The sequence below is a fragment of the Trachypithecus francoisi genome, unplaced genomic scaffold, assembly GCF_009764315.1.
Source record: "Trachypithecus francoisi isolate TF-2019V2 unplaced genomic scaffold, Tfra_2.0 Lachesis_group1, whole genome shotgun sequence".
Taxonomy (NCBI): domain Eukaryota; kingdom Metazoa; phylum Chordata; class Mammalia; order Primates; family Cercopithecidae; genus Trachypithecus; species Trachypithecus francoisi.
Window position 1 is genome coordinate 83,364,180 of NW_022681454.1, and position 20,133 is coordinate 83,384,312.

At 41.1% G+C, this 20,133-nt stretch overlaps 1 protein-coding gene across 2 annotated transcripts in view; it reads left to right on the forward strand.

Moving 5' to 3' along the window:
- Positions 1-2,991: 2,991 nt before the first annotated feature.
- Positions 2,992-20,133, forward strand: part of CORIN (corin, serine peptidase) — a 259,724-nt gene continuing 242,582 nt past the window's right edge. For both annotated transcript variants that reach the window (XM_033214755.1, XM_033214756.1), the window contains exon 1: positions 2,992-3,233. In XM_033214755.1, coding sequence (XP_033070646.1) covers positions 3,171-3,233 — 63 coding nt within the window. In that variant the 5' untranslated portion in view covers positions 2,992-3,170. The remainder of the gene's footprint in view (positions 3,234-20,133) is intronic.

A 20,133-nucleotide genomic window follows, 5' to 3' on the forward strand; every position in this document is an offset into this window, starting at 1 on the left:
ATGTCACTTTATGAAGTGATTGGCACATAGAACAGCTTAGCCACAATAATATAGATATGTGACTTTACCTCGTAACTTTTAAGACATCTCAAATTGATTCACAAATCAGAAAAAAATTCTATTGTGAAGTGAGGCATCTCAGTTTTTGCGCATATGGTTACTGTCATTGAGGGTGTTCCATCCCTGGGAGGACTGGATGGGATGTTGACCAAAGGTAGGGGCATATTTAGGCAGTGAAATTGCAGTCTGAGACCCCTCTGTAGCACTAGGTGTGTGAGAGGACTACAAATGAAATTCCTTTGAAATTTCTTACAGGGTCAGATATTACCTCCTTCCCAAGACTACTATGATATATTAGAGTAGGGGATTGATGTCCCAGAAATACTGAAAATATCAGTGGGTTAGAGTGTATTATAGTACATATGGGTATGTTGTATTTCCCCTTTCGACTAAATAAACTCTCCCCTCTCTGCAACAGGTAAATTTCCAGTTTACCTGTTTCTTGCTGTTTTTATTTTTATTTTTTATTTTGCAGGCTTTGCATCTTTATATCTCAGCTGAAAATATTACATTCTAACTCCCCAAAGCTATTCTGACATTATTTGCAAGTATTTTTTTCATAGTTTACATGTTTGTGTATTTGTTTAATATATTCCACAAGACTGAAAGTCTTGGTGAGGGCAGGAACTCTGTCTAGGTTGTTCATCTGGCAGCCAGCAAACCCAAAATAAATATTAGTTGAATGAATAGCTAAATAGATGAGCCATAGGGTAGCATATCTGTTTTAGCTACTGCTTGCCTGTTATCCTCAGATGCTGCTTGCTTCTCCAAGATCTCTTTCTTGTTCTTAAATTGTCTTCAGTTGTAGTACTAAGTACTAATTTGATCTGTAATGTGATATGTGACTGAAGTTTGCTCTGTAAAATCACCATTTCCTGAGGTATATTCAATACCTTTAATTTTTCCATAAATCTCTTCAAGGTTTGTGTGTGTTTTCTTTTAAATGATATAACTAGTTGGATGTATGCTTGAAGTGCTAGACAATAAAAGTTCCCATAGGCTAGAAATGTTTCTTTTTGTAAAATTATTTTAAGAAACTAGATGATGGTTGTCACTTGAAGCTGAAATGCAAATGTAGCTAGTTTTTTTTAAAGAATAATTCAAATAGGTCATTAAAGATTACTATGAGCTGAGCACACTGCATATTCTAATCAGTTTGAATATATTTTGAGACTTCTAATAGTTTATGATTCTTGACATTTTAAAAGTTTATTACAAAGAATATAAAACATCTTTACCCTCATTTATATCATTACCTTCATGCAAAGAATACCTCATATATTAATTCTGGTGCTGTTGGTAACTGGAACTGGTTGGGTTTTCTTGCTAAAAGGAAGTTTAACAAATGTTTATTTTACACCATTAATGCAATTAGCTGTAGTTCTCAGAGGAACTAAAAGTGGAAAAGTGAAAAAGTGAGGGAGATTTGAGTGACCCTGTCTATCTCAAATCCACTGACTTAGCTACTTTAATTTCATAGTCCCTGTAGTACCTCCACCAGAGGGCAGAAAGTGGAAGAGAAAGGAGATGAAATAGAAACTTGTACTTGGCCTCAGAATACCTGTAGAAACCTTAGCAATTGAATCCAACCCTCACGTTATAGGTTGAGTTAACTGTGACCCAGAAAGATTATGTGATTTGCTCACGGTGGAGTTGTCAGATGCATCTCTTAGGTTCTTGATTCCCAGACTGGCGCTGCGATGATTGTGTGTGATGAGGTAGTATCTTGGTAAGAACACAATCCAGAAGTCACGGCCTCGGGGGAGTCCCAGCTCAGCTACTTTCTAGCTTGTGTAGGCTGGTTACTTCAACTCCCTGATTCTGCTTTCTTATCTCTAAAATAAAATAATAGCTTCTTCCTCAGAGTAGTTGGTGGAACTAAAAGAATACATGTAAAGTGCTTAGTATGACACCTGCCACATAGTATGAGCTGAATTATTGTGAATTATGTTAAATTTGTTAGATACTGGTTTACAAATCTGATGTTAGAATAACATGGAATCAGTGTTTCAGTCATTTTACTTATACATATGCAATATCTTCTACATTTGATCTCACTTCAGAAACAAAATATTGATTCCCCCCATTTTATAAATGTGTATTTTCTCAGCAATAATTTTCAAGAACAAGTGCTTGGCCCATATTTTGTTGTCTTTACATGACTTTAGATAATGGGGACGGATTTAATTCAATAACCTCATGAGTAATTTTCAAAATTTCGATTAAGATCTTGATTGAAATCGGATGAACAATCATTTCTAAGAAAAACCCAGTGAAGTGTCTTTCTTTACCACATTGACAATTGCCTTGGACTTTACAATTACTGTGATGAGTGCCTCCGGTGCCCTCCTGAAAAGGTAGCTGCTTTTGAATGACAGGCAGGAACTTTTTCACCTTTTAGGTTCAGCCTGTAGGTGCCCTCCGCAGGAAATCAGAAACTAGGTTTTTGGAAGCAGTCAGGGTGGGGTTCTCCCTTGTCCCTGCAGCCTCAGCAAAGACTCAGGCAGTCTGGCAAAAGCAGTTTCTTCAGCATACCTAACAGAAGGCAAGTTTTCATGTGCCTGATGCAAATAATGCCCTCCAAACGTTAAACTTTTTTTTGAGATAAACTTGTTCTTTAATTGCCAGTGCCTGCAGTTAATTTTGATTGGCTTCACTCTGGTTAAAAGAAAATGCTCTCGATGTGATATGGAAAATTTGGAGAAAAGTAATTCTTTTGCTCCCAACCACTCTTACGCAACTTAAACTTAATCGTCCTGTCTTTTTCTGCTGCCCTCGTTTAGTGTAAGTTTTTGGGGGAGACCAGCAGAAACTGGCTTTCCATATGCCCCTGAATAATAACTTCTTTGAATGCAAAGAGGTGGGGACACGGAAGATCCGTCATTACGGGTTATTATGGGTGGGACCCAGAGACGCGAGTGAAGGGAGGGTGTGGTCTGCGGGTGGGATCTGTAGAACAGACAAAATATGGGGCCCCTGGCCCTTAAAGTTCAGTTTGTCTCTCTTGAGCTTGGAGAAAGGCATCCGTACTGCCTCCCCGGGGGACACGAAGAGGAGAGAAAAGCGACCAAGATAAAACTGGACAGAAGAATAAGCGAGACTTGTTCTCCATGAAACAGTATCCTTCCCTCGCTTCGGAAGAGCGCTACCGCAGAGCCGGGTCCCCAAAGCCGGTAAGATCGATGATTCGCTGTCCTACTGCAGCCAGGTCTTATGGCCTCTTAGTCCCGGTGAATTCAGGGTCAGCCCCTCCCGCCCCCGTCCTCTCCTCTGCCCAATGCCACCTCCTTCCCCGGCCGTAGGTGAGCTCCCGCTCTGACAGTCCTGCGTTCAGCGTCCTGCACCCAGTTCCCAGGCGCACGGCCCTGGTCCCGACCTCCGCCCGGGTCGCCCGGCATCCGAGACCCTCCCAGGTTCATGGGCAGGGTTTCCTTCAGTGTTCGAGTAGGCTGGATCCAGAGATCCCGGTCCCAAAGCCGGGGGCGATGCCACCTTTCCTGCGGAGTCCTTCCTCCGCACGGTGCCCTCCACGAGTCTAGTGGACTTGGCTGCGCACTGGCGGCAGGGGAGACTGCAGATGGAGCTGTCGGAGCCAGCCCCTCGGGGATCTACAGCTTCCTCTCTGCGCCGGCGTCGCGGGCGCCCAGTGGCTGGAAGGACTGTGAAGCAGCCTTGCCTGCCCCAGACGTAAGCCCCCTTCCCCAACTGCGCGCGCCTGGGTCTCGGTCCCTCCAAAGCCCGGATTCGCGCTGGGTTTCCCGGCCCCCAATTGGTGCCTGGGGATCACTCGCCCTTCCTAAGCGCTGGCATCCCAGAACTGGCCTTCTTGCAGAGTGCTGGGAACTCTTAGGTCCCTGCGTGCAAACTTTCTCCGGCGTGAACCTGCCTAGGCACAGGAGCGCTGGCCGCTGGGGGCGCAGGCTCTGCGCTGTAGGATTTGGCTGGCTCCGATCCAGTCCTGGGAAGGAGCAGCGTTGGCTCTCGTTCAGGAGGAGAAAGAAAGGGGAGAGCACCACAGACAGTCCCTACTGGCCTGAGTCCCCAGGAAGAGGGTCTAATTTGCGGCTGCCCCTCTCCTTCGGTGTCATTAGGGCCCTGGAATCCGCTTGCTACCGCGGGTACCAGCTGCTCCGAATCCGGGACCGACCAGTGACGATAGCTGCAGGCAGAAAGGGCAGGCTGTGCGGGCGGAAGGGAGGTGGTGTCTTGTCAGATCTTACTGGGACCCAGTTCCCCAGCTTCCGTGGCAGGCGCCCCACTCCTGGTACTACCTGCTCGGGGCCAGTGGATGGCGGTGTACGCGCTTTTTGCACGGCTTCCCGTTCCTGGGACCGAGCCCTGTGAGCTGTGACTATGAACTCAGCAGGGAAGCCGCAGAGCTGGGTATTCCCAGGGAAACTGTTCCAGTAATTCATAAAGTGGAGCTTTCCTCTCGCGGGAAACTTCTGAGAACTATGCACTGCAAGGACTGACTCCTGTATAAGACTTCGATGACTGACATATGCAGAATTGTGGCTTCTAGTTTTTATTTTAACTTTTTATTTAAAGTAACTTATCGATGGAAGTAAAACTCTGTAAAGGAACGTCAGACCGCTACCAGAAAGGGGGTGAAGTTAGGACTTACTGATGATTATTGTCCAAGGACATATTTAAGCAGATAGTTTTAAAATTAATTTTGGCATAACCCTGAGACAGTACCCTGAGACAATGAGAAGAAACAATGAGTTTATAAAAAGTTACTAAACCATTTTTTTTTGTCAGTCAAAACATTCATTCGCTTATTTCTATTATTAGGTGCCCAACAGTTTTGTTGTGTGAGATTGTGCTAAAAATCGGTCCTCAGATCCTGGGGCTTGAGAGGTTAGAGGAGGTTCCTGGGGCTTGACAGGTTGGAGGAGATGTCTGCATAGACTCATGTGTGGGTTTGACTGACCAGGCAGGTTTTCCATAGAATGCTTTCCAGGACACCAGGAATTTCAATACGATGAACTATTTTGGGGTTATTTGGGTGTGGAAACACATCAACCTCAAAACCTCAAGATTCTATAAGGCCTTTAAGGGAGAGGGGACTCTTTCCAGAAAGTTCCTTTCAGGGTAGGCTTACAGGACCAACGATGAAAGCCTCTGTTAACCTTCCTGTGGGTTAAAGAGACACACCAAGAATTACTCTATTAACCTCATCAAGTACATATCCAGATATAGGAACACTTTCTTAAAAGATGCAAAACTCACTCCATCAGAAACCTTCCTTATAATGCTGCAGAAATTGCAATAGCAACAGCATAGAAGGCAGGTATCAGTCCTTCCGCATCTTGCATTCCACAACCAGCTGTGGTTTCCTTTTGGAAGGGTCCCATTCTCCACCATAGCTTCATGTGGATTTCAGCATTTGCTAGCTCTATTGCCCAGCCAGCCCCTCAGTTGACCTCCCCCACTGTTGGGGGCAGACAGGAAGTTAGAGGAGAAGCTGAGTGGCCCAGGAGCTCCAGAGAGTCATTTTCCAAAGCCTATACTTTCAAATCTCCATACTGTTAATGAGGTACTCCTTTGCTTATTTTTCCTCTTTTTTGCACTTCTAGCCTCTTTCAACACAAGGACTTGTGGTCTTAGGGTTTCTGAGTGTCTCCACTGCTGAGGGTAATAAGAGCTCTCTGAGGAGCAGGAGAGCCACAACACTGAATTGTTGCTGAGTGCATCTGAGGGGGAAAGGTTTATTTGACCTGCTACTTCTACCTAATAAGTTATTCAACAAGTATGCATTCTTACATCCTGTTAGCCCCATCACTATTCTTGGCATTCCATTTTGCCGGACCAAATGGAAAACGAGGCTGGCTGGCTAAAGGGTACTGACCTGATACTAGCTAGTTAAACATACTAGGTTCACACTAAACACTAAAGGGATTCCAAGACTTACCTGTTCCTCAGAGTCTACACACTCACATAACGACACATACAGACACAATACACTTGTTTGTTTTATGTCTGTTCAGAGAGAGTGGAAATGGCAGACCCCTTAAGAGTGGAAGGTGCTATAGATGGCCTGCCTTGGTGGGAAGAGTAGGAGCTTTGGTGTCAGACCTCTGACTCTACCCCTTAAAAACCACAAGGCTCTGGGCAAGTCAAATAATCTTCTTGCTGGGCCTCAGTTTCCTTGGTCAGAAAATGGAGATGGTACTACTGACCACTGGTAGGGACACTGCAGAGTATGGAATATGTACTAGAAGTACTTTATGTAATAGTGGTATATTCCAATGAAGTTTCCCTAAACTTTTTTAAAAAAGAAACTACTTTATTGAAGTATTGGTGAGCAAAATTCCATATATATTTAATGTAAACAATGTGATAAGTTTAGAAATAAGTATACGTCGATAAAACCATCACCACAATTAATGTCACAAACCTATCCATCATCTTCAAAAGTTCCCTTCTGCCATCTTTATTATTGTTATTATTATTTTGTTATAAGGACACATAAGATCTACCTGCCTAGCAAATTTTTAAGTATAGAATATAGTATTGTTAACTGCAGAAGCCATGCTGTGTAGTAGATCTCTAGGACTTATTCATTTTGCATTACTGAAACTTTATACCCTTGGTCCAATACCTCCCGCACCACCATTCTACTCTCTGCTTCTATGAGTTTGACTATTTTAAGATTCCTCATTTAAGTGGGATCATGTAGTATTTGTCCTTCTGTGTCTGGCTTATTTCACTTAGCATAGTGTCCTCTAGGTTCATCTCTGTTGTAAGAAATGGTAGGATTTGTTTCTTTGCTAAGGCTGAGTAATATGCTACTGTATGTATATATACATACAGTTTATATATACCCCATTTTTCTTCATTCATCCATCAGTGGACATTAGGCTGCTCCTATGTTTTTTGCTATTGTGAATAATACTGCAATGCACATGGGAATGCAGATGTCTTTTCAAGATCCCAATTTTAAATTCTTTGGTTACGTATCTAGAAATGGGATCATATGGTAGTTCTATACTGTATGCTTGTACCATATGCTGGATCATATGATAGTTCTATTTTTAATGTTTTTGAGGAACTTCCATAATCTTTCCCATAGTGGTTGCACCAATTTACATTCCCATGAACCATATACAAGAGATCCATTTTCTTGGCATCTAACACTTGTTATCTTTTGTTTTTTGATAATGGCCATCCTAACATCTTAACAGTGGCAAAGGGCTGAAATCTCTTTGTGGTTTTGATTTGTAGTTCTCTGATGATTAGTGATGTTGAGCATCTTTTCATATACTTACTGGCCATTTGTATGTCTTCTTTGGAGAAATGTCTATTTAGGTCTTTTGCCCATTTTAAAATCAGGCTATTAGCTTTTTGGCTACTGAATTGAAGGAGTTCCTTATATATGTTGGATATTAATCCTTTATCAGATATATGATTCACAAATATTTTCTCCCACTTTATAGGTTGCCTTTTCATTTTGCTGATTATATCGTTTGTTATGCAGAAGCTTTTTAGTTTAACATAATCTTATTTGGTTATTATTGCTTTTTTTGCCTATGCTTTTGGTGTCATATCGAAGAAATTATTGCCAAGGGCAATGTCAAGATTTTCCCTTACGTTTTCTTTCAGAAATTTTACGGTTTCAGGTCTTATGGTTAAGTCTTTAATCCATTTTAACTTGATTTTTGTGTATGGCATGAGATAAAGGTCCAATGTTATTCTTTTGCATATGTATAGCCAGTTTTCCCAGCACCATTTGTTGAAGACATATCTTTCCTCCATTGTATATTCTTGGCAACCTTGTCAACCATGTATGTATGGTTTTATTTCTGGGCTCTCCCTTCTGTTTGGCCATATGGCTGTTTTCATATGAGTACCATACTGTTTTGATTAGTGTAGCTTTGTAATATATTTTGAAATCAGGAAGTATGATACCTCTAGCTTTTTTTTTCTTGCTCATAATTGCTTTGGTGATATGTTTCCTAATCTGTTTTTACTTGAGGAACCAGTCTCATCCTAGACTTGGTGAGAAATGTCTCAAGACTTTTTCCACAGGCAGTTTTCTGTGACTCTAGAGCCATGTGATGCAATAGAGTCTCTTAGCCAATTGTGGTTGTTTAAATTTAATCAACATTAAATCAAATTAAAAATGTATTTCTTCAGTCTCCTTGGGCACATCTTAAGTGCTCAGTTATTTTATAAAGCTGGTGGCAACTGTATTGGGCAGCACAGATACATGATCTGCTTCATTGCAGTATGTTCTCTCAGGCAGTTCTAGAGCTTTCTTTTGCTTGAGTGATGATATAAGAAGATTTTAGGATGATGAAAGTTTTCCTAGGCCAAGGCACAGTGGCTCACTGGAATTATTGGGGGCTGAGCCAGATGGATCACCTGAGGTCAGGAGTTCGAGACCAGCTTGGCCAACATGGCAAAACCCCATCTCTACTAAAAATACAAAAAAATTACCAGGGCGTGGTGGCGCCTGCCTGTAGTCCCAGTTACTTGGGAGGCTGAGGCAAGAGAATCGCTTAAACCTGGGAGGCAGAGGCTGCAGTGAGCTGAGACTGTGCCAGTGCACTCCAGCCTGGGTGATAGAGCGAGATTCCATCTCAAAAAAAAAAAAAAAGAAAAGAAAAGAAAAGAAAAAGTTTTCCTGTAAAGCACCTCTGTTTGCTTCTTTTTCTTTTAAAAAGTGGTTTCCTATAGCAGAATCACTTCTGTTTTCTTGAGGTCTCTTACATGGCTTAGGCATTTGTTGAATAGTAAATGGCCAGATCCATGTACAAATCACTGACAAGTGAGTATTAGTCACATAATCCTCTGAATTCTCCCCTTCAGCCTTGATGATTTTGCTTTACGGCTGATGATTTTCCTGACTTTAGAGCAGAAACTGATACAACAGAAGAAGGCTCTTCTCCCTCCATGTGTACTCCTACATGTTGTACCATTTTTTACAAGAATGAAAGCACTATAATACTAAGATCAATGTTTGGGGGAAAGATCCACCAAGTGTTTAATCAGGCTTAAAAACTAATACTCCACTATGTAGGACCCCTTCTTGAACTCATCCTCATTTGACAAACTATACATTTTTCTTCCATGGCCTTCCTGGTGTGTGTTTCTGTGTGTTCTCTTATTATAAGAACATCAATCATATTGGATTTAGGCTTCACCCTAATCCAGTATGACCTTGTCCTAACTAACTACAACTGCAAAGACCCTATATCCAAAGGAAGGACACATTTTGAGGTTCTCAGTGGACATATGTTTTGGAGACACTATTCAACCCATTACAGATGCATAGATAGGTCAGTCTTTTTCCCTAGCTGGATTTCTTACCCTATGAAGTATATTCTGTTCCTGAGGCTTTGCTAAATCTGCTTTAGTGCAAGCACAATCTGTAATGTTTTTTATTCTCACGGACAGACGATCACCATGCAGGTTGGGAGATTATGTTCTGCTAATGAGCACTTTCTACCTGGATGTGGAATGCATGGGATGACTCATCTTGGGACTGCTGAATCAGCTGTTCTTCCCCAAGCCTGTCACTGTCCCCGGCTCTGTCTTCAGTCTCTACCCTTTCTCTTCACTCATAAAGACCCACAGACATCCTGGAGCACTGGCTAGCCTGTTCGCCTCATTCTTGAGCCTTCTGCAATGGCATTTGGTCTGCTCTGAACTCTGCTGAAGGGTGTCCATTAATTATGCCTTCCCCTCTGCCTGCTGGCGGTTGTCTAGATCAGCTCACCTTATAGCAGCTGTTTGCATATTTTCCTGCAATACATTTCTACATGTCCAAACCATCAGAGCTGGTGGTGACAAATGCAGTGTCAATGCTTGATCAGGCTGGTTGGGGATCCAAGGTGGTCCTATAGGTGATCCATCTTGTCATTTAATGTCAGTGCTGAAACTCTGCAAGAGGCTCAAGATGACATCTGTGGAGATGGGCCAGTCAGCCAACAGAGTGGCTTAGGAGCAGGGCAGAAAATACAGAGGCGAGTTGCAAAGACCATTTTGATGTTTCCAGCTTGTGCTTCCTTAGCCCAGGGTCTCTTCAACCCGTTAACCTTTAGGTTGACAGCACTTGAAGAGTACCTTTTGTTTGTAGCACTTGGGGGAAGTTTTAAAGTCCTATGCAGCTATGAAAGTAGGTGTCAGTGTCTCTGAAGCCACAAAAGTGTCATTCTGCTGAAGTGTCATAGATAAAGATTGACAGTACCAGGAAATCTTAATCTGGGACTCCAAGAACTTCCTGAATGGTGAAAAATACTTTTATGCATAGTTCTGTTTGAATTTTTCTGGCTATATAGCAACACAACTTCCCAAGAAGTGAAAGCCATAAGCTAGACCTAAATAGTTTTAATGTATGAGAATTCAACTACAGAGTCTGGACAAAAAGAATACATGCATCCCCTTATTCAACAAACATTTATGTGACAGGTATATTATTAGGCACGTAGGAGATATCCATGAACAAAACAGGGATTCATGCACTTGTGAAGCTTAGTTTCTAGCTAAGCAATAAACCCTAAACCACGAGTGCAGGGAGGAGAGATGAATATTTAATTAATATGAGTCATTCTACTCAGTGTCCTGGAGTAAGAGCAAAAGATGAGAGAAAGGAATCTGCCATTAGTTTCAGAACCTGGTGCCTTTTACATGTATCCTTTTTTGCAGTTCCATGTGTGATCCTGGGTTTAAAGATTGTGCCATTTAATTCTCTAACCTCAAGCCAATTAATTAATCTGGTACTCAACTGATGAGCCTGGCCTGTTCCAGCTCTGGAAAACAAAACAAAACAAAAAACAAAACAAAACAAAACACCATGTAGGGTTTATTGACGGAAGTTACATTGGTCTCCAATGTGACACTCTCTTAAGGCTTTTCAGGGATTAGTTTGACAGTACATGATTTTCATCTTCATCATCTTCATCTTCATCTTCATTTTAGAGCCTCATTCTGGGAGCAAGATGCTACCTCTCTGTAGTGTGGTTTGGAAATCAAAGCTACATTGTTTTATTTACTATTTCTCTGTCATCCTTTAAAACAGTGTTGTCAGAGTCAAGAACCATCAGAAAGGGGAGTTCAATAAAAAGTTGATACTAGGTTGCTGAGATTTTACAGAAGTCAGTTAACCTTTTAGACCCTGGTTTACTTGTGTAAAATGAGGTAGTTGGACTATTTACTCTTTCAGGGTCTTTTTCCATCTAAAGGCTATAATTTTTATGTGGCAGCAGAAAATGAGCAGGACACTGCCCCATTTTACTTTATTATTTCTCTCTTCCCTTTCTGATAGCTGATAAGCTGGTGTGTTTTTTCCTTCCTGACACCAGATGCATGGTATCTTTCCTAACAACCACAGCTGCAACTCTCTGACACCAAGTGGGTGTCCAATAATTCAACTCAATTCTGACACATCTACCTGGTGTTAGTGTCAGATCCCACAAGACTGCCCCCACTTTAGATGACAGTTGCAAGTTCTGGGCCACCTGCACTTCTGACTGGCCATGAATCAGGGGTTCCTGTAACTCCCTCCCTCTTCAGGTTTGATAATTTGCCTTAATGGTTTACAGAACTTAGGACAACACTTAACTCAGATTCACTGGTTTATGATAAAGGATAGGAATGAACAGCCAGATAAAGAGGTGCCTAGGCTAAGGTCCAGAAGGGTCCTGCCCCAATAGAAATATAATGTTAGCCACAGATGTAATTTAATATTGTCTAGTAGCTACAATTGAAAAAGCAAAAATAAACAGATGAATTTAAACTTAATAAGATAGCTTATTTAACTCAATAGATCCAAGATTTTATAATTTTAATATTTAATCAACATAAAAATTATTAACAAAATCTTTTACCTTTTTTTCACAACAAGACTTTAAATTTCACTACCCTTACAGCATTTCTCCATTCAAATGAGCTACATTGCACCTGCTCAATAACGACATGTAGCTAGTGTCTGCAGTATGAGAGTGAGATGGTCCGAATAATGACCCCCTAGAATAAATCTGCATCCTAATCCCTGAGACCTGTGAATATTATTTTATATGTCAAAATTGTCAAAAGGGACTTTGCAAATGTAATAAAATTAAGGATTTTGAGATGGCAAGATTATCTTGGATTATCTGGGAGGGCCTGATGTGATCACAATGCCCTTAGAGAGTTCAGGAGCTTCTGTCTCCATGGAGTTGGAGTGCGCCACCGCCCAGAATGTAGATGTGTTCACCAATTCAGAAATTCTAAGCCCTGACACTTAGGGGTTTTTATGGAGATTTTGTTCATCACACAGGCATGAGTATGTGGTTATTAATTCAATGTCTAGCCCTCTCTCCTCCTAGTAGGTTGGGGAGTAGGGCTGAAAGCTCTAAGCTTCTAATCAAAGTTTGGTCTTTCTGGAGACCAGCTCCTATCCTGAAGCTAGCTAGGGGTTTTCAAGAATCCAAGAATCGCCTCGTTTGAACAAAAGGTGCTCTTATCACTCGTATCACTCAGGATATTCCAAGGGATTTAAGGAGTCCTGTGTCAGGAACTGGGGAAAAAAGCAAATATATATTTCTGATTATGCCATAGGAGTGCTGCCTGGGTAAGGGGCATCCTACATGATCTTAGTGTCCGCTTCCCTCTTAGTGGGCATTTGCTAATTCTTCTTACAGTGACCCTCTGCCAAAGTGAAAAATTCCCTGTTCAACCCCAAAAGACCAATCAGAGGAAAGCTGGGAGGCAATTTAAACCACTATAGCCCTGGTTTTTCTGAGGGTATCTACTCTGGCTAGAGGTCAGATCTGAACATCTTACCTATGTATGCAGCTCTGGGTGGTGAACAGAATGAGGAGAGACAGTCATTGGTATCAAGGCTCTTCCACCAGATGGCCCAGCATCAAGCTAGGCACCAGGTGTGCCTCTGGGTGCTGAGGAAGTGTGATATAGGAGAAAATCTTCTTCTTTAAATAACTATGTAGGAAATATGCCCTTAACTTTGAATATGCATTCAAAGTTAAGAAATAATTTTTTAGAAAACCGTAATAAAAATGTGCTCAGAATAGCAAAGGAGCAGAACGTTAAGAAAGAAAGGGAAAATCCTGAGATCTCTGAAATTTAGGAGGGTTGAAAGTAAAACCACTCAAGAAGTAGAGTGAGCCTAATTAAGCCCTGGGTGCAGAGGTACATAGACGTGGGCTCAAGTTCTTTCTAGCTTATCACTTACTGACTGGGTGCTCCTCCTGCAAGTTAATTTCCTTTAGGCTCCATTTTCTTCTCTGAAAAGTTGGAATAGTACATCTCTTACAAGGCTGTAAGGAGGACTTAATGAAAGAATGTATTAATGAAAATGCTTTATTAGAATGCATGTTGCTGGATAAATGTATTTTTTTATTGTTACACTTACCTAATTGTGCATATCCCTAATAAAATACCCCTCTTGAATTGAAATCTTAATTGCAGGAATTTAGTAGGTCTCTCTAGAGAAAGAAGAAATGTTGCTTCCAAAGTCTGGGCTCTCTTATAAGTAAGGCAAAAATAAAACAACTGAAAGTTAATGTCACCCTGCCTCAATCCTTTATGGTCTGTCATAGGACTGCTCCAATAGAAATATAATGTTAGCCACAGATGTAATTTAAAATTTTCTAGTAGCTGCACTTGAAAAAGCAGAAAGAAACAGATGAATTTAATCTTAATAAGGTAGCTTATTTAACTCAATAGATCCAATATTTTATAATTTTAATATGTAATTAACATAAAAATTATTAATGAAATCTTTCCTTTTTTTCCATACCAAGTCTTTAAATTTCACTACCTTTACAGCATTTCTCAGTTCAAATGAGCTGCATTGCAGGTACTCAATGTCAACATGTAGCTAGTGTCTATGGTTTTATAGTGTACAGGGCTATATGGAGCGAGATGTTCTGAATAATGATTCCCTAGATAAACCCACATACTAATCCCTGAGACCTGTGAATATCATTTTATATGTCAAAAGGGACTTTGCAAATGTAATTAAATTAAGGATTTTGAGATGGGGAGATTATCTTGAATTATCTGGGAGGTCCTGATGTGATCACAATGCCCTTAGAGAGGCAGAAAGGTCAGAATCACATGTTACAATTAGTGATGGTGGATGTAGAGACGGGGGAAGGAATGTGCTTTGAAGATGCAGGAAGGGGCTTAATGATGGTGGATGTAGAGATGGGGGAAGGAATGTGCTTTGAAGATGCAGGAAGGGGCCTCAAGCCAGGGAATAGAGGCAGCCACTATAAGCTGAAAAAGGCACAGATTTTCCCCTCAGAGCCTTCAGAAGGAAGCAGCCTTGATAACACCTTGACTTTAGTCCAGTGAAACTGATTTCAGACTTCTGACCTCCAGAACTGTAAGATAACAAATTCGTGTTCCTTTAAACTAAGTGTATGGTAATTTGTTACAGCAGCAAGAGGAAATGACTATATAACTGATACACAAATATTCACATCATTTCCAAGCCTGTTTGTTGCCCTGACTGCAGAGTCTTAGACAATCACAGTTGGCTTCATCTCAGCTTATGCTGGGGTATGCATTTGCAGTCATTCCTAGGGCTTTGTGCATTACTGCTATCTTCCCTTAGCGCTGGGGTCTATTTCTTTCTCTGACCCAATTGCCACCTTTGATGCAAAAACTCAGTTGGTGTCTTATCACTGCCTTTAAGGATGAACAGAGGAAGGAGGTTTTCTTATTAGGGTATAGTGTGCAGCAGAAAAAAGCAATGGTTGGCCGGATTCAGTGGCTCATGCCTGTAATCCTAGCACTTTGGGAGGATGAGGCTGGCAGACTGCCTGAGGTCAGGAGTTTGAGACCAGCCTGGACAACATGGTGAATCCCTGTCTCTACTAAAATACAAAAATTGACCAGACGTGGTGGCGGGCATCTGTAATCTAGTAAGCTAGTCGGTAGGCTGAGTCAGGAGAATCATTTGAGCCTGGGAGGCAGAGGTTGCAGTGAGCTGAGATCGTGCCATTGTACTCCAGCCTGAGTGACAGAGTGAGACTCCATCTAAAAAAAAAAAAAAAAGCAATGGTTTGAAAAAGTCACTGGTGCTCTTCACTATCTGCTCACTTTTTTTTTTTCTGGTAAGTGTAAAAATGTTCTAAAAATAAAGTCTATTCATTTAAAAGAATTACTGCAATGTGGGCTGCTATAACTCTTACATCTTCATCTATGAATGTTGGCGAATGTGTGATTAAGCCAGTGATTCTGGAACTTTAGTGTGCATGAGAATTACTTGGAGGGTCTGATCCAACACAGATCGCTGGGTCCCATTGTCAGTTTCTAATTTAACGGGTCTGGGTTGAGACCCAAGAATTCATGTGTCTAACAAGTCCCAGGTGATGCTAATCAGCCGCAGATAGGTGTGGTGTGGGAGAGCCCAGCAGAATACCTCGCCTGCAAGGGGGACTCCCAGGCCTCACTTCTATGGGGAGGGGGCCACATAATTGCCAGGAAAGACCCTGAGGCTGGCTTTCCATCCTGAATAGGACACTTACAGAGCCCTCCTCCAGCAACAAGCCCAGCAATTGGTTGCTAAGGAACTGGAGAGTCACACACAGCCTCTCTTGCTTGGCTGTTTTGTGTCTCACACCCTGAGGCCTGAAGCAGATGACAATTCTGAGCTTCTCAAGTCTCAGTTAAAAATATCTCACTTGCCACAGGCCAGCGGTGTGCTCACATTTCCCAGCTGGAGTGACTCCCTGGACCTGGGGCTGCCCTTGTGGAAAGTCTATAAGCAGAAAATAGCAGATTAAAAATAGCCCTGGGGAGGCCCATCAAAGCTGGCATACCCAGCTGCCCACGTTGGGTAAGCAAGGCAGAGTGGGGAGGGATCTTTCAAGCCAGGAATGACTGAAGGACTGTCTGGCCGTGTCCAGTTTCATTCCCTAAAGAGGTTAGAACGAACTTGAAAGTTTAGCGTTCTCTATCCCCTTGGCCTTTGTGGTTTTTAGAATTCAAAATCTAGACTTGGATATACAGTTCTAATCTGGCCTGTGGTGATTTTTATTCTGCCTTCTTCTGCATAACAATAGAATCATAACAATAGAACTGAGTTTCCATCCTGTTTGAATTTAAAATAAAGAAGGTGAACCTGGGGCATGGTGGTTTATGGCTGTAATCCCAGCACTTTGGGAGGCCTAAGGGAGAGGATTGCTTGAAGCCAGGAGTTTATGACCAGCCTGGGCAACATACTGAGACTCTGTCTCTATAAAGCAAAAAAAGAAAGAAAGAAAGGCCTTTCCTAAGGCATCCTGGTAAGAACGTGAAGTGGTCCCAACAAAGGACCTGCAAGATCTCACCTGTGTGTGCCTTGGTCAGTGGTCTGAGTTGTTTTATGACAAACTCAGCTTACCTGTTTGGCCTCCTGGTAGCACTGTGTGTGGATTTTTTTTTTCTGTTGTTGTTTAACATTACCTCTGTTAACTGAATATAAATAAGGGGAACAGAAATGCTCTTTGAATAAGAAATATATATTCTTAACTAACAATATTCTCAAATGATTTCATGTCAGTCACTCCTAAAAGTGATCTTGTATTGTTATGCCTCTTTTATATATGCTTTAGGAGAAAAAAGGAGTAAAAAGAAAAAAAAAAAAAAAGAATAGCATCTTTCCAGAGATTTCAAAACTTTGGATTTTCCTATTCCTTGCTCCTTGGTGAACAACTCAGTCCTGAATTTGTTCAGTGGACAGAGTAAGGTGGGTTCTTTTTTTTTTTATTATTTTTTTCATTTTTTATTTTTATTTTTATTTTATTTATTTTTATTTTTATTTTTTTATTATTATTATACTTTAAGTTCTATGGTACATGTGCATAACGTGCAGGTTTCTTACATACGTATACTTGTGCCATGTTGGTGTGCTGCACCCATCAACTCGTCAGCACCCATCAAGTCGTCATTTACATCAGGTATAACTCCCAATGCAACCCTTCCACCACCCCCGCCCCCCCACCGTGATAGGCCCCGGCGTGTGATGTTCCCCTTCCTGAGTCCAAGTGATCTCATTGTTCAGTTCCCACCTATGAGTGAGAACATGCGGTGTTTGGTTTTCTGTTCTTGCAATAGTTTGCTGAGAATGATGGTTTCCAGCTGCATCCATGTCCCTACAAAGGACACAAACTCATCCTTTTTTATGGTTGCATAGTATTCCATGGTGTATATGTGCCACATTTTCTTAATCCAGTCTGTCACTGATGGACATTTGGGTTGATTCCAAGTCTTTGCTATTGTGAATAGTGCCACAATAAACATACGTGTGCATGTGTCTTTATAGCAGCATGATTTATGATCCTTTGGGTATATACCCAGCAATGGAATGGCTGGGTCATATGGTACATCTAGTCCTAGATCCTTGAGGAATCGCCATACTGTTTTCCATAATGGTTGAACTAGTTTACAATCCCACCAACAGTGTAAAAGTGTTCCTATTTCTCCACATCTTCTCCAGCACCTGTTGTTTCCTGACTTTTTAATGATTGCCATTCTAACTGGTGTGAGATGGTATCTCATTGTGGTTTTGATTTGCATTTCTCTGATGGCCAGTGATGATGAGCATTTTTTCATGTGTCTGTTGGCTGTATGAACATCTTCTTTTGAGAAATGTCTGTTCATATCCTTTCCCCACTTTTTGATGGGGTTGTTTGTTTTTTTCTTGTAAATTTGTTTGAGTTTTTTGTAGGTTCCGGATATTAGCCCTCTGTCAGATGAGTAGATTGCAAAAATTTTCTCCCATTCTGTAGGTTGCCTGTTCACTCTGATGGTAGTTCCTTTTGCTGTGCAGAAGCTCTTTAGTTTAATGAGATCCCATTTGTCAATTTTGGCTTTTGTTGCCGTTGCTTTTGGTGTTTTAGACATGAAGTCCTTGCCCATGCCTATGTCCTGAATGGTATTACCTAGGTTTTCTTCTAGGGTTTTATGGTATTAGGTCTAACATTTAAGTCTCTAAACCATCTTGAATTAATTTTCATATAAGGAGTAAGGAAAGGATCCAGTTTCAGCTTTCTACTTATGGCTAGCCAATTTTCCCAGCACCATTTATTAAACTGGGAATCCTTTCCCCATTTCTTGTTTTTGTCAGGTTTGTCAAAGATCAGATGGCTGTAGATGTGTGGTATTATTTCTGAGGACTCTGTTCTGTTCCATTGGTCTATATCTCTATTTTGGTACCAGTACCATGCTGTTTTGGTTACTGTAGCCTTGTAGTATAGTTTGAAGTCAGGTAGCATGATGCCTCCAGCTTTGTTCGTTTGACTTAGGATGCGGGCTGTTTTTTGGTTCCATATGAACTTAAAGCAGTTTTTTCCAATTCTGTGAAGAAAGTCATTGGTAGCTTGATGGGGATGGCATTGAATCTATAAATTACCTTGGGCAGTATGGCCATTTTCACGATATTGATTCTTCCTATCCATGAGCATGGTATGTTCTTCCATTTGTTTGTGTCCTCTTTGATTTCACTGAGCAGTGGTTTGTAGTTCTCCTTGAAGAGGTCCTTGACATCCCTTGTAAGTTGGATTCCTAGGTATTTTATTCTCTTTGAAGCAATTGTGAATGGAAGTTCATTCCTGATTTGGCTCTCTGTTTGTCTGTTACTGCTGTATAAGAATGCTTGTGATTTTTGCACATTAATTTTGTATCCTGAGACTTTGCTGAAGTTGCTTATCAGCTTAAGGAGATTTTGGGCTGAGACAATGGGTTTTCTAAATATACAATCATGTCATCTGCAAACAGGGACAACTCGACTTCTTCTTTTCCTAACTGGATACCCTTGATTTCTTTCTCTTGCCTGATTGCCCTAGCCAGAACTTCCAACACTATGTTGAATAGGAGTGGTGAGAGAGGGCATCCCTGTCTTGTGCCAGTTTTCAAAGGGAATGTTTCCAGTTTTTGCCCATTCAGTATGATATTGGCTGTGGGTTTGTCATAAATAGCTCTTATGATTTTGAGATACGTTCCATCAATATCGAATTTATTGAGCGTTTTTAGCATGAAGGGCTGTTGAATTTTGTCAAAGGCCTTTTCTGCATCTATTGAGATAATCATGTGGTTCTTGTCTTTGGTTCTGTTTATATGCTGGATTACGTTTATTGATTTGTGAATATTGAACCAGCCTTGCATCCCAGGGATGAAGCCCACTTGATCGTGGTGGATAAGCTTTTTGATGTGCTGCTGAATCCGGTTTGCCAGTATTTTATTGAGGATTTTTGCATCGATGTTCATCAGGTCAGGGATATTGGTCTAAAATTCTCTTTTTTTGTTATGTCTCTGCCAGGCTTTGGTATCAGGATGATGTTGGCCTCATAAAATGAGGATTCCCTCTTTTTCTATTGATTGGAATAGTTTCAGAAGGAATGGTACCAGCTCCTCCTTGTACCTTTGGTAGAATTCAGCTGTGAATCCATCTGGTCCTGGAGTTTTTTTGGTTGGTAGGGTATTAATTATTGCCTCAATTTCAGAGTCTGCTATTGGTCTATTCAGGGATTCAACTTCTTCCTGGTTTAGTCTTGGAAGAGTGTAAGTGTCCAGGAAATTATTCATTTCTTCTAGATTTTCTAGTTTATTTGCATAGAGGTGTTTATAGTATTCTCTGATGGTAGTTTGTATTTCTGTGGGGTCGGTGGTGATATCCCCTTTATCATTTTTTATTGCATCTATTTGATTCTTCTCTCTTTTCTTCTTTATTAGTCTTGCTAACGGTCTGTCAATTTTGTTGATCTTTTCAAAAAACCAACTCCTGGATTCATTGATTTTTTGGAGGGTTTTTGTGTCTCTATCTCCTTCAGTTCTGCTCTGATCTTAGTTATTTCTTGCCTTCTGCTAGCTTTTGAATGTGTTTGCTCTTGCTTCTCTAGTTCTTTTAATTGTGATGTTAGAGTGTCAATTTTAGATCTTTCCAGCTTTCTCTTGTGGGCATTTAGTGCTATCAATTTCCCTCTACACACTGCTTTAAATGTGTCCCAGAGATTCTGGTATGTTGTATCTTTGTTCTCATTGGTTTCAAAGAACATCTTTATTTCTGCCTTCATTTCATAATGTACCCAGTAGTCATTCAGGAGCAGGTTGTTCAGTTTCCATGTAGTTGAGCGG